Source organism: Numida meleagris, chromosome 16 (assembly GCF_002078875.1).
Source record: "Numida meleagris isolate 19003 breed g44 Domestic line chromosome 16, NumMel1.0, whole genome shotgun sequence".
Classification (NCBI taxonomy): Eukaryota; Metazoa; Chordata; class Aves; order Galliformes; family Numididae; genus Numida; species Numida meleagris.
Window position 1 is genome coordinate 9,481,348 of NC_034424.1, and position 12,915 is coordinate 9,494,262.

Consider the following 12,915-nt stretch of genomic DNA (forward strand, 5'->3'; position numbering starts at 1 on the left):
AGTACTTCTGTGCTAGTATCAGCTTATTTGGATGAGTGTTAACAAAAATGTGTGTGGCTTCCTTTATTACCGCAGGTGCATCAGCTGTCGTACGGCCTAAAGTACACTATGCTAGACCATCTCACCCACCACCGGATCCGCCAATTTTGGAAGGAGCTGTGGGAGGCAATGAGGCCCGATTACCAAACTTTGGGTCTCACACTTTAATTCCAACTGATTTAGAAGCATTCAAGCAGAGGCACTCTTATCCGGAGAGGCTTGTACGCAGCAGGAGTTCAGATATAGTGTCGTCAGTTCGGAGACCTATGAGTGATCCTGGGTGGAACAGACGTCCTGGTAATGAGGAGAGGGAGCTTCCAATGCCAACCACCAACACAGGGACAGCTGTTTTGATGGCTACATCTCAGTCATCATCTTCATCTCCCAGTAAAGACTCCTCTAGGGGAGAGGTGAGGCTCCTATTTATCATTTCATGTTTTTTTTTCCCAGTGTGCCCAATATAATTATTTCTCTCGTGCCAGAAAAAATGGTATTAAATGTGTTTAACCAAGGAATTACAATATACTTCTGCAGTCTTTTTTAAAAATTGACCAATAATGTTTTACAAGTGAAAACTACAGATGTTCAGGGTGACTTAAATATGCCTGGTTCCTCTTAAATTTACTGGAAAAGATCCTCATGACTTAGTGGGACTTCAGAAATAGTTTGGTTGAATTGTTTAAGTTTAAAAGGCTGCAGGTCCTGAGAAACAGTTTAAAAAACAAACAAACAAAAAAACCACCTAGATTTCTTTGCAGTTCTGGCTTTTCATACTTATACTTCCCTCTTCAGGAGGGATGATTCTCAATTCTTAATCTGCTCTGGCTTTCTGTGCTCTGCTATAGTTCTGTTTTTTTTTCTATCTATTGGTAGAGTGTAACCTGTAGATGTCAAGGAGAAATTCTGTCTTTACATGTGATGTGATGCGTATTAAAATATAAACTCCATCCTTCCACAGATTGATGAGCGAAAAGACAGCGATGATGAGAAGTCGGACAGAAACAAGCCATGGTGGAGAAAACGTTTTGTGTATGCCATGCCCAAAGGTAGGATCATGTCTGTCTCGTTTGGGTACCGTAGGGCATGCTGCCTTTATTATATCTTCAGTGACTTCACTAGAAAACATTTATTGTATCACTTTGAGCAGCTTATCAGACTGACATTGGGTTGGTACACAGTAGTAGCTGTCCTCTTAAAACATTTCTTCAATCTGGCCATTATCTCAGCATAGTCCCTGATAAGTTACCATGTATTTTTCAGCTCCAATTCCATTTAGAAAGAAAGAAAAACAGGAAAAAGACAAAGATGATATGGTACCTGACAGATACTCAACACTACAAGGTACGTGAACAACATCATCATAGTAATTTTCTCTCATAATGTGCCCTGTAGATTTCCACAGTGCCCATTAGGTGTCTGTTTACAGAAAGGTATGGGCTATTGTATTTAATATTCACAACTGGCTTTCCGAATAAGAAAGTGAATGATGATTGTTGCCTTGAAGACTGGTTTTAAATTGTCATGCTTCAGTCGCTATGGATAGTGCTGGGATCTTGACTAAAGTCTTCACTTATTTATTTTTTAAAACGTTCATTAAGAAGCTTATGTCCTTATCACAGCTGAGCTGTAAGGATAGCTGCAGACACGTTCCTATGATAATTCCTGAAGTGCTAAATTGAAGTTGATTTGGACCTGGGTGTTTTCTGTTCGCTTAGTTGTTTCTAGAGGACTTCAAATACACAAGAACTGTTTGTGTATACACTATAAATATGATAACGATCTGATTTTATTTGCTCACTTTTATAGTCCTTTTTTTCTCCTGCTTTTGCTTAGGACTTTATAAGTACATTTGAATTGTGGTTACATGGAACACAAATAGCTGTTTGTTGTGGATAGAATCTGAATGCATGAGTGTAAATTTTTTGTATTTTGCTTTCAGTTGGCATAACTCAAGGTTTACTCCTTTTGTTCATAATGGCTTTTTTCAGATGATCCGAGCCTGAGGCTCAGCACGCAGGCTCAAGCTGCGGAAGATATTCTGGACAAGTACAGGAATGCAATTAAGCGAACCAGTCCTAGTGAAGGAGCTTTAGTAAACTATGACAGTGGAGGTGAGAACCTGACTTTTATAGTCCTCACCGACATAGTTTCTCCCTCTTAAAGATAAAAAACACTTCAGTGTTCTAGGCAAACATAGTGCTAACAGCATAACAGTGTGAGCTCTAAAACAGGAATATTTTCTCATGTAACCTGTGGCATAGTCCCTCTGAGACTGGGAATGAAACTAATGTTCCCAAGAATGGGTCGTCTGTGTTGCCACTGAGGTGGTGATTTGTTACTAGCACATCTCTTACCAGTTCGCTTTTTTAATGGAAACTGAAGAAGTGTATTACCTTTGAAAACGGATACAATTTCTTCTTAGGGACTTGCAGATGGTGTATTTTAATATGTCCTTTCAACTTAGAACAAATGATCTTACTTACTGTCTCCATTTTTCCTCTTGTACTAACAAGAACAAAACAGAGGATGTTAGTCTAGGTTCTTCTGGCTACTCAAGTGTAACTTTTCCTTCCCATAGAGACTACAGGGGATGGTGAGAGTGTGCATGACTCTCCACGTGATGAGGCTTTGCAGAACATGTCTGCAGATGATCTACCGGACTCTGCAAGTCAAGTAGCTCAGCCACAGAGTTCTGCTTTCTCCTATAGGTAAATGCATTTTCAAATTTAGGCTTACCCACAAAGATGATTTGAAAGCTGACGCCATGTGATCGATTCCCCACAAAAAAATATTAATGTGAATAATAATGTCCTCCTTAATTGTAAACTTCTATATGCTTTCAGGTTTAAGCCTCTCAAACTGTTGTATTTCCAGTGAGGTGGGAGGGGGATAGGAAAACAATTCAGTGTTTAGGAAAATTCCTGTGAAACTGGTTTAGATGGTATATCAAAAGAAGTGACACTCTTCTGTCTTGACAGTGTTGGTATGTTCAAATTATGTTACATAACTTTTAGTCAGTATTTTAGAAAGAAAAAGAAAAAAGTATAGATAACTTAATGAAGAGGCAGTCCTCGCAGCAACCTTGTTAAGGAAATGTTTTTTCTCTTTAAGGGATGCAAAGAAGAAATTGAGGTTGGCTCTCTGTTCAGCAGATTCTGTTGCCTTTCCAATGCTGACACATTCAACGAGGAATGGTCTACCAGATCACACGGACCCTGAAGGTAAATTTTCTTTATACATACAGAAGTTTTGTATTGTATGCATCTCCTTTTTTCCTCTGTCTAATGGCACCTGGACTGCGCTACTTACGGTAACTTCCTGTTTGTCGTCGCTGTGGAAGACACAGGCCTTCTTAGTCACCCAGAAAGTTGACTGCCTACTAAATCTGGTCTCTCTCTTTTTTTTTTTTCATGAAGTATCTCATTACAGTCAGAGCCTGAAGCTATAGAACAGACTCCCAAAATACGTGCACTGTTGGGAAGTACTCTGCAGTAGCAAGATGGAGGCTTGAATGACTTACTGAGTCTTCCCTTATCACATAATTTGTATGTCTTGTGTTTGCATCCCTCCACTGTATGTTTATTTGCAGACAGGTGAATCTGTCTCCTTATCTACTCCTCTCTACGTTTCAGAATAGTTCTCAATACTAGATAAAATAATGATAGAAAAATGTATTCCTTGATATCTGGAAGATTCAAAGGCTTAATAAATGAATGCTTATTGCTTCGTGTGCAGAAGTTTTTGTTTAAACTGTTACATCTGTGTTTCCCATAGTCAAGAACATTTTTTTCTGTTTTGATGGTGCCTATATTTCATATCCTTAATAATTTTCCTTTGTTCTGTATTAGATAATGAAATCGTGTGCTTCTTGAAAGTTCAGCTAGCTGAAGCTATTAACCTTCAAGACAAGAACTTGATGGCCCAGCTGCAAGAAACAATGCGATGCGTAAGCCGGTTTGATAACAGGACCTGTCGGAAGCTGCTAGCCTCTATTGCAGAGGACTATAGGTAGTTTATTCTGTATCTTATTATTAATGGGTTTCTGAATGTATACATTTGTTCACTAGTGGATTAGAAAGATACTTTATTTAAACTGTGTGTTACCAAATAAGTTTATTACATTTCTACTTTCCCACAAAACAATGAAGTTGTCTCTTCCTTCTGGGAATGACTTATAAAAGCTTGAACCTCAGGTCAGTTCAAGTAGTGATAGACTTGAATTAAATCAGCTTGTGGCTAACATGCAGCTCCAACACATGAAGAGATGCAGTTCAGAATTTGCTTTAGTCTTGCATTCTGCAGTGCTGCGAGGGCAGTGAAGTCTGTGTAAGATTGAACTTCCTAATTCAGGTGTTATCTTTGTTTTAAAAACAACAGATTGAGGATTCTTCTTGCACTACAGCTTAGCAGTTTATAAAGCTATTATTTTCTATCTTTTCTATGAACCTGATTTAGAACATTTCTTTTAGGAAAAGAGCTCCATATATCGCTTATTTAACTCGATGTCGCCAAGGCCTGCAGACAACGCAGGCACACTTGGAAAGGCTATTGCAAAGAGTTCTGCGAGATAAAGAAGTGGCCAATAGATACTTTACAACAGTGTGCGTGAGGTTACTGCTGGAGAGCAAAGAAAAGAAAATCAGGGAGTTTATTCAAGGTAAGATTAATGCAGACTGGATTATTTTTGTTCCTTCACTCCTTACTTACGTGCTAGCTTGTATTAGTGTTTCAAAGCACAACTTCCAATCTGAGGAGCAGATTCCTAAAATAGCCTTCATTTCAGCTCAAATGTACGAATTGCTGTGATTTAACGGTGTGTTGTGTCAGCTGTGGTAACTGTGTTCTTCATAGGCTAGGAGAGTGAAAGTAATTTGACTTTACCTGTCCTAAAAGGTTATGCCAAGTCATATTATCTAGCATCTGCTCCAAGCATGAATACTGTTAATTACTTCAGATCAACTTACAAATTAAGAAATGATAAATTAAGTTGCAGCATTCAGTTATCAGTACAGATGCTGTGGTTGTACCTTGGAAGATGTGGTGAGAATATATAGTACTTTGAATCACATGTACTGAAGATACAGAAATGTTTTTCTGTGCCAATATTCTTTATGCTATGACAACTCTCAAAACAGAGTTTCTTGAAATAATTTCTATGTTATGTATGCACAAACCTGATGTAATGAAAATTTAAGAAACTTGGAGTCAGTTCTTGCTCCTGGAGTGTACAGTGCTACGTATTAAATGTGTCTATATAGCCTGGTCTTTAGTAAGAATTTGTGTCAACTGACATTAAAGTTCTACTAGTAAGATTCAGTGACCAAGGAAGGAGTTAAGCCCTTTGATTGGGCTGAAAGGAGGCATCTATTCCTGGATGACCTAAAAGAGAAATTGGCAACTGTGGCATTTAGGCTGCTGGCAGATGTGAGTGGCAGTTGTCTTCTGGTACAGAATGCTATAAATATGATGCTGATGAATTGCCAGTGATTTGGTCATGCTGCATTAACTTGGCTGCACCACTTGTCCTGTATTTTGTACATAAACATGAGTGTTGCAGCTATACTTATTTAATAAAGGTAGGGCTAAAAAATGATACACGTGAGTTTTCTTGATTCTTTTTTGTCTCTCCTCTACCATCTGACAACTTTGCACGCGCTGATTCCTACCAGCAACTGTTGTAGTGATTATTCTGGGTGTTATCTCTGTGGGTGGCAAGAATTGGTACTGCAAAGGAAGTGATTAGCATAGTATCAAGTAGGGTATTGTGAGCCTATGCTTAGCTGACTGTGTTCTACATACTTCTCCTTTAATTCCTGTATTTACTTCAAGTGTTCTCACTTGAATTTTCCTGACTAGGGTGTGGGCAAAACAGAGCCCCAGTGCTGCCAGGCAAGAAGTGCAACATGGATTCTGAGCTCTTCTTTCCAGAAAAATCTATTGGAAATAATGTTTTTCACCTTAACTGAATGTGTTCTTTTTATGTTTTATCAGATTTCCAGAAACTTACGGCAGCAGATGATAAAACAGCCCAAGTTGAAGATTTTCTTCAGTTCTTATATGGAGCAATGGCTCAGGATGCCATATGGCAGAATGCCAGTGAAGAACAGCTTCAGGATGCACAATTAGCTATAGAGCGCAGTGTAATGAATCGTATTTTCAAACTTGCATTCTACCCTAATCAGGACGGAGATATTTTGCGTGACCAGTAAGTCACAGTAGTTTGAAATGTGTGGTTTCTCTTTTGCTGTTGGTGCAGATGGCTGCTTTTTGGTCTTAATGTGACAGACTTGATTCTCTTAAGGCAGCCATGCCATACAAACTTATGTTTCATTTCAGAATGTCTTGTATGAGAGCCAAGAAGTGCTTTGGCATTATGTGCGAAAGTTTGTGTTTGCAACAGACCACAAGAGCAGAATAAAATTAAAAATGTAATGACTTAGATACAGGCTTTCAGTTCTGTATGCATGCTGAGAGAATGAATAAAATCTGTTTCAGGACTCCTTCCTTCCATTTTCTGTTTTGGTACAGTACTTTCCATCTAGGGTTTTTGTTTTATTTTACAGAACATCTTTTTTGAATGCTTTACCAACTGTGTAGTTGTACTTGGTTGTATGGGAAAATCCTCTGTGTTGCTTATTGACCTAATGTCCATTAGCTGGGACCATCATGATATGCATTCCTGAGGATCTCTCTTGTAGTATACCAAACTAGTGGGAAACCCCAGGGGACTGCTGGCTGCTGCTTACTTCTTACTCTTCTTTTTTGTTTGTTTTTAGGGTCCTTCATGAGCACATACAGAGGCTATCTAAAGTGGTGACTGCAAACCACAAAGCACTTCAGATTCCTGAGGTAAGAACTTCTTCTTTCCTTCACTCCATATGTTGGGGTTCTTTGGGTTTTGATTGTGTTTGTGATGAGGAGAGGGTCACTTTGCTCTACGTTTTGAAACACGGCTGTTTTAGCCATGCAACTGAAATACCCTGCAGGAAAAAAAACACACTGCACCAATACTTTGGGATCATCCACTGATCTTTTCAAATTCTTTTTTTTTTTCTTGAAATTTTACCACTTCTGTCCTGATGGTAAGATTGAAGCAGTAATACTCTACTGCACTAAGATGCAAACTTTCTGATAGTTTCCTTTAAAAGACAAGATTTCAACCCTTTATATTTCTAATGTGACTTACATTCTCTGGCTGTGGTTTGTAGTTACCAAATTAGCTTTCAGAACTGGCCATCGCTAATGGAACTTTGACACATCTATGAATTTGCCCAGTGTTTTCACTTTTCTCAGGGTAAGAAGGTAACTAAAAGTAGATTGGTAGACTTAAGTCTGTGAGAGGCTGAATGCTTGCAGTCTTCCTAGTTCAGTGTTTGAGCTGTGTGACTGAAAATGGTAAACATTCATGAAGCTGCTTATATATGGAAGACAGACGTGCAGCTCTACGTTGTTTCAAAATAGGGTACTGTAGAAGTCAGGAGAAAGTACAGTCTAATTATGTTAATTGCACATACAGTGCTACCTCCATATGATCTTTCATTATAACACAGCAGGAAGCCACCTTTATTCTGTGTGCAGTGGAACCTTATTGACCTAGAGCTTTCCATTTATCTGGAGCCTTGCTCCTGCCTCTGGTACCGTGGATCCTCTGTGGTGCACAGTAGTAGCCTGGATAGATGAAAACTGTCGATGGGTTTCTTTTTCCTAGGTATATCTCCGGGAGGCACCGTGGCCATCTGCACAGTCTGAAATCCGCACAATAAGCGCTTACAAAACCCCCCGAGACAAAGTGCAGTGTATCCTGCGAATGTGTTCAACCATTATGAACCTGCTTAGCCTGGCAAATGAAGATTCAGTGCCTGGGGCAGATGATTTTGTTCCTGTTCTGGTCTTTGTTCTCATAAAGGTGAGTTCTTCTGCAGAGATCACAAACTGCAACTAATTCTTTTAATGAGCAAGCAAATTTTAGGAAAAATGATAATGCATTTGGGTAACTAGGAGCATGCTAGACTTTAGAAGCAGAGCTAATCCAGCAGGCTTAAATAGAAATGTGTCGCAGTTAAGGTTTTAGAGTCCAAGCAAACTTTGCAGTTGGATTTAGAGGGGTGGTGGTGGTGGTTTTCGTTGTTGTTCTTCTTTTGGGTGGTTGTTTCTCTTGTTTTTTTTTTTATTTTTTGAGAAGTGTCTGCCAGCACCTGTCACTTGGGCGTGCTTAATGTTTTTCTCTTTGATGACCAAGATCCACATTAGTACTGACTTGTATTTTTTTGAAACATGAGAGTTTGGAGAATGGTCTATGATGTATACAAAGCTAAAATAATAGGTTAATGTGCTGAAGTCTTTGATGACTTTATAGATTCTGCCTGTGATTTCCTTCTTTTTCGTGGCCTGCATGTCATTTCTCTGTGTTAGACAAATGCTTCTTTCATTGAGTCACATTCCTCCTGAGGGAGTAAAGTGGGGGTGCTCAGGATAAACAGTCACTACCCTGCACTGTATTACATAATCACATGTTAGGTGTTTGTGAGGATCACTGCAGAAATAGAATTGTACTTTTATTCTGCATCTTGTAATTCTCTAAGTTTAGTTTTGAAAACAAACTGTGTCTTTTTCTTCTTTAACCCTCAGGCAAATCCACCTTGCTTGCTGTCCACTGTTCAGTACATAAGTAGTTTCTATGCCAACTGCTTATCTGGAGAAGAATCCTATTGGTGGATGCAGTTCACAGCTGCAGTTGAATTCATTAAAACTATTGATGATCGCAAGTAACTCAGCACATACATGGGCAGACTGTTAGCAGAAGAGTCTGACAGAATGTACAACAGCTGCGAAAGCTAAGAAGAGACTTTCCTTGTATAATATTGTACAGAATCGAGGCATTTTAAAACACACCTTTACTAATCAAATTAATTTAACAGGTTTTCCTCTTCTCTTTTGGTTGCGTTTTTCTCCCCTATAGATACTGGCACTGCAAAAGGGACCACAGTTTTCAGGTATTTTGGAATCTCAAAACATACAGGAAAGTCTTTGTGGTTTTTCCACCACCCCTTTTCCTGAATTCTTACTCACATGGATAATTCACTTCATTTCTAATGGAACACTGAAACAAGAAGAATCAGGGCAACCACTTAGTGTACTTTCTAGCTTAATACACCTTTTCTTAATAAAACACCAGCCACACTGAAAGTTTGTAGTAGGTGACGTTAGTTACCAACTGTATTTCACCTAAATTGAAAATCAGAGAGGACAGTGTAAATATTATATAACTATATTTAATGCATTGCAATTATCTTTGGACTCATTATCCTTTGAATAAACAAGCGAAAGCCTCTCTGACCTCTAACAGGTTGTTACGTACTGCGTTTTGGTAAATGAAAGGACTTCCTCAAAAAGGCAAAGATTAAAAAAGGGCAAACGGAACTATTTATTAAAATGTAATTAAGAGTACTGAAATTCCCAAAACTGGAATTTATAGTAGACAGGGCTTGTTAGATAGCTAAACACTTTTTGGCTAGGGCATTAGGGCACTATAAAGGTTTGAATATGTAAAGGAGAGGGTCTGTAAGTTACAATAGATAAGCCTAATATAAAAGAGGAGTAATAAAGTACCTTACTGTAATATTTTTTCTGAAATATTGTGTATACTGTACAAACCCCAAACAGAGATCCTTAACAGAACCTTGGGCTGTAATATATATTTTGATTAGTGACATTAAATACATATACCAGGGGTTTCAGTGAATGTTTTTACTAAATGTTCTTCATGTTGTCTGCTATGCAGCAGTGCAAGTTTTACTGTTCATATAAAATATTTTAAAATATAACACTGTTCTTTATGAAACATATCATGACATCAGTTCAGGGTGTTTTATAGATTTCCCACCCCACCTTTCCCTTAAACTGACAATTATGAATTCAAAGAAGTTTTTATGCACAATACCACGTGGATTTTTCATGAATGAAGTGGTCTGAGTGATGGCCGGTGGCTGTCACACGTATACAAGCAATTGCTGTTCTTTTTTTAGCTAGAATTACACTGAAAAAGGACAGCGAGCCTTTATGTTTTTCATGTCAGTATTATTCTTTGCTCTTCCCGGAGCGTGGAGCGCACTTCTGACAGAAGGACACGTTAAGATGTGGTGTCTGTGAGTGGCAAAGGAAAGAAAATCTTTCTCACGTTCTTTGCAAAATACGTTTGTTTTGGTTTTGTGTTCGTGTGTGTATTTTGATGATTAAAACCTGTAAGCAACTAGTACTCCAGAAAATAATTTGGTTAACTGAAATTAGAACAAGTTATTTAAATTATCAAGTGCTTGGTTTGGCTGTGCTACTTGTCAAGGCATCATTAAAGAAACTTATTTACTAGGACTCTTCTAATATGTAATTCGGTATGGCACTTTTGCCAAGCTAATCCTAAGTGAGAGAGTGGAATGGAAACTTTTATTTAGAGTCTTTCTGCTCTGTGAGAGACTTCATTCTGTGCAGGAGCGATGCTCGATAGAAACGGAATTCTCTGATTGCCTTACTGCGGTAACTCAGTGTGCAGCACTGCAATACTCCGGTTATTTAGCCTTGATGGGTTTTTGGTGCTGAACATGTAACTTAATATTGCAAGCACAGCCCTGACCAATAACACTCAGAAGCGAAGCACAAATATGCCCTGGAAGAAATGGCCAGATCATATCTAAAAGCAATATAAACTTATTTATAGTGAAGTCTCCTTAATATTTAATTATTACTTGAGTATTAGAGATGTTAAGACCAATGTATGAAAGTTCCTTTAGTCCTGCAGTTTGGCTTTTAGTTGAGGAGAATATCTGATCCTTAAATTGGTCTTGTTCTGAATTGTACTCGTTTAAAGGATGGCACAAAGACACTAAGCTGGTGGTCGCCCTGTGCATCGCTTCCCTTTGCCTGCTGGCAGACGGGGTTTAATCAGCATCATCACGTCTTTCAGATTTGCTCTCCTTTATGGAAGGGGTAAGAACCATTTCCTTTGCAATCTGTATTACGTTGTGTGGGAAAATGCTTAAAAGAACTGGAGTCATTCTGAAAAATTATTTTAAAAACAGTATTTGTTTCGATGTGCCCCAGATTAGGTGAGAGTCCTCATTGCAAAATTGTCCTTTGCTTTTCTTTTTTTTCTTAAACAACTCCAAAAGTTCCTTAGATAGCATTGCTAGGTGTAGTTAGAGAATTAGGTTTTCTGAAGAATTAAAAATCTTCCTGTAATATTTTCCCCTGGTGTCCTGTAATGTTTTATTTTAAAATTATAAATTACATGTATAGGAAGTGATGTTGTTAGATTTTGGTGTGCAATAGTAAATGTGAAAAGACAGCGCATAAAGGACCAAAAGTGACAGAACTGTTGCCAAAAGGTGCCAGCCAACCACGTACACCTGTTTCTGTAAACTTGGTGCTTTCTCTTAAAATGACTTCAACAACCGAAGGACAAATGGGACATTTGGAGGGAAAGGTTATGGGGGGGTCATTCGCAGTAGGTTGCATTTGTAGACTGGAGGCCTGGCTGCTGACTTGAGCTCTGGTTGTTGGCTTGTCTGGAGGAACTGCCAAGTTAAACAATGGCATAACTGTCCCTGTTAATTTTGCTAAGGTGGTGGTTTCCTTTTTTGGGGGAAGAGGAGTGAAAGAAAAGGGCTGGTTCTTTCACCCCTGAGAAATTACCGTTTTTTACTCTTAAGTAAGAATTCTCTTTAAGGCTTTTTTAGATCCTCTTTAAGGAGAATTGGAATGGGTATGGCCTATTAATTATTTGAGTTTAGAGGTTTTTGTTTTGAAGACCTTATACTACCAAATGCTGAATGTAACTGCCATAAATTTCAGGAAAAAAAGCCACGATCCTGTTTCCTGTAGGTGAGTTTCTGGTGAGCACAGTGTCGGTTCGTCGTGCTTGGAAACGTTAACGTTCTTTAAGCCAAATTAGAGCGGAAGTTTGAGAACTGACTGCTGCGTTAAAACGGCAGCGTGTAGAGGAAGGCTGGTGGGGCAGAAAAGGAGCAGCAGGAAAAGGCAGACCTGTTTAGCAGCAAAGATTCAAGCAAGTGAAGCATGTGTGTGTGAAATCGAGTGTAACTTATGTGGCTGTGCTGCAGCACCGACTGTGCAGCCTTAGGCTGGCAGCAGGACGGGAGAGCCGGAGCAGCAGGACAGGGCGGGCGGGCAGCTCTGAGCTGGGTAACAGCTGGTGCCTTGGTTGAGCCTGTACTACTGGAGAATTAACCTCTGCTGAGTTCGTAGTGTGTGTTCTGTACCTTTTAATTGTGCTTTACCTCTATTTAAAAGCTTTGTACTGCCTCTCCTGTTTGAAACTGGTAAAGCCTTTATACGTCTAAATCAGTGAGCTTGCACAATCTTGTACACAGGAAATCCATCTTGTCTCTAACGTGATTATTCATGTATTATTCTGTAAAATCTGATTAAAAGGAGAGCAGTTGACCTGGCTGGAGTCCCTGTTTCTGTGCTGTGCCCGTGGGCCTCTGGCGCGGGGACAGCACAGCGCAACGCGCCGGGACCGGGAGCAGCTGCTGGAGCAGGGGAAAGCCGGCTGCCTGCTGCTGGGGAGCTGCTGCGTCGGTGGGAGCTTCCTGCAGTCACCGTTCTCAGTGCTGGCAGCGGGCAGGAAGCAGCGCCTGAAAGAGCACTCTGCTACGTGCATTCCCTTTTTCAGCTTTGGAAAAACGGCAGAATTGAGTAATTAGCGTTCTCTGGCGGAGGGCCGGGTACAGAACTGCAGGATCCCGTGCGTAACGCGGGAACGGAGCAGGCCCAACAGCGCGCGGCGCCCGAGCCCTCCCGGCGCGCGGAGGCCGCGTTCGGGGCGGAGCTGCCCCCTGGCGGCCGCGCGGGGCGGTGCAG

At 39.9% G+C, this 12,915-nt stretch overlaps 1 protein-coding gene across 10 annotated transcripts in view; it reads left to right on the forward strand.

The window, feature by feature from the left end:
- Positions 1-12,495, forward strand: part of GAPVD1 (GTPase activating protein and VPS9 domains 1) — a 30,241-nt gene extending 17,746 nt beyond the window's left edge. For all 10 annotated transcript variants that reach the window (XM_021413987.1, XM_021413985.1, XM_021413989.1 and 7 more), the window contains 12 exons: positions 76-449; positions 998-1,085; positions 1,300-1,380; positions 2,028-2,150; positions 2,618-2,747; positions 3,151-3,260; positions 3,888-4,047; positions 4,509-4,696; positions 6,031-6,244; positions 6,816-6,888; positions 7,748-7,945; positions 8,668-12,495. In XM_021413987.1, the coding sequence (XP_021269662.1) occupies positions 76-449; positions 998-1,085; positions 1,300-1,380; positions 2,028-2,150; positions 2,618-2,747; positions 3,151-3,260; positions 3,888-4,047; positions 4,509-4,696; positions 6,031-6,244; positions 6,816-6,888; positions 7,748-7,945; positions 8,668-8,808 (1,880 nt within the window). In that variant the 3' untranslated portion in view covers positions 8,809-12,495. The remainder of the gene's footprint in view (positions 1-75; positions 450-997; positions 1,086-1,299; positions 1,381-2,027; positions 2,151-2,617; positions 2,748-3,150; positions 3,261-3,887; positions 4,048-4,508; positions 4,697-6,030; positions 6,245-6,815; positions 6,889-7,747; positions 7,946-8,667) is intronic.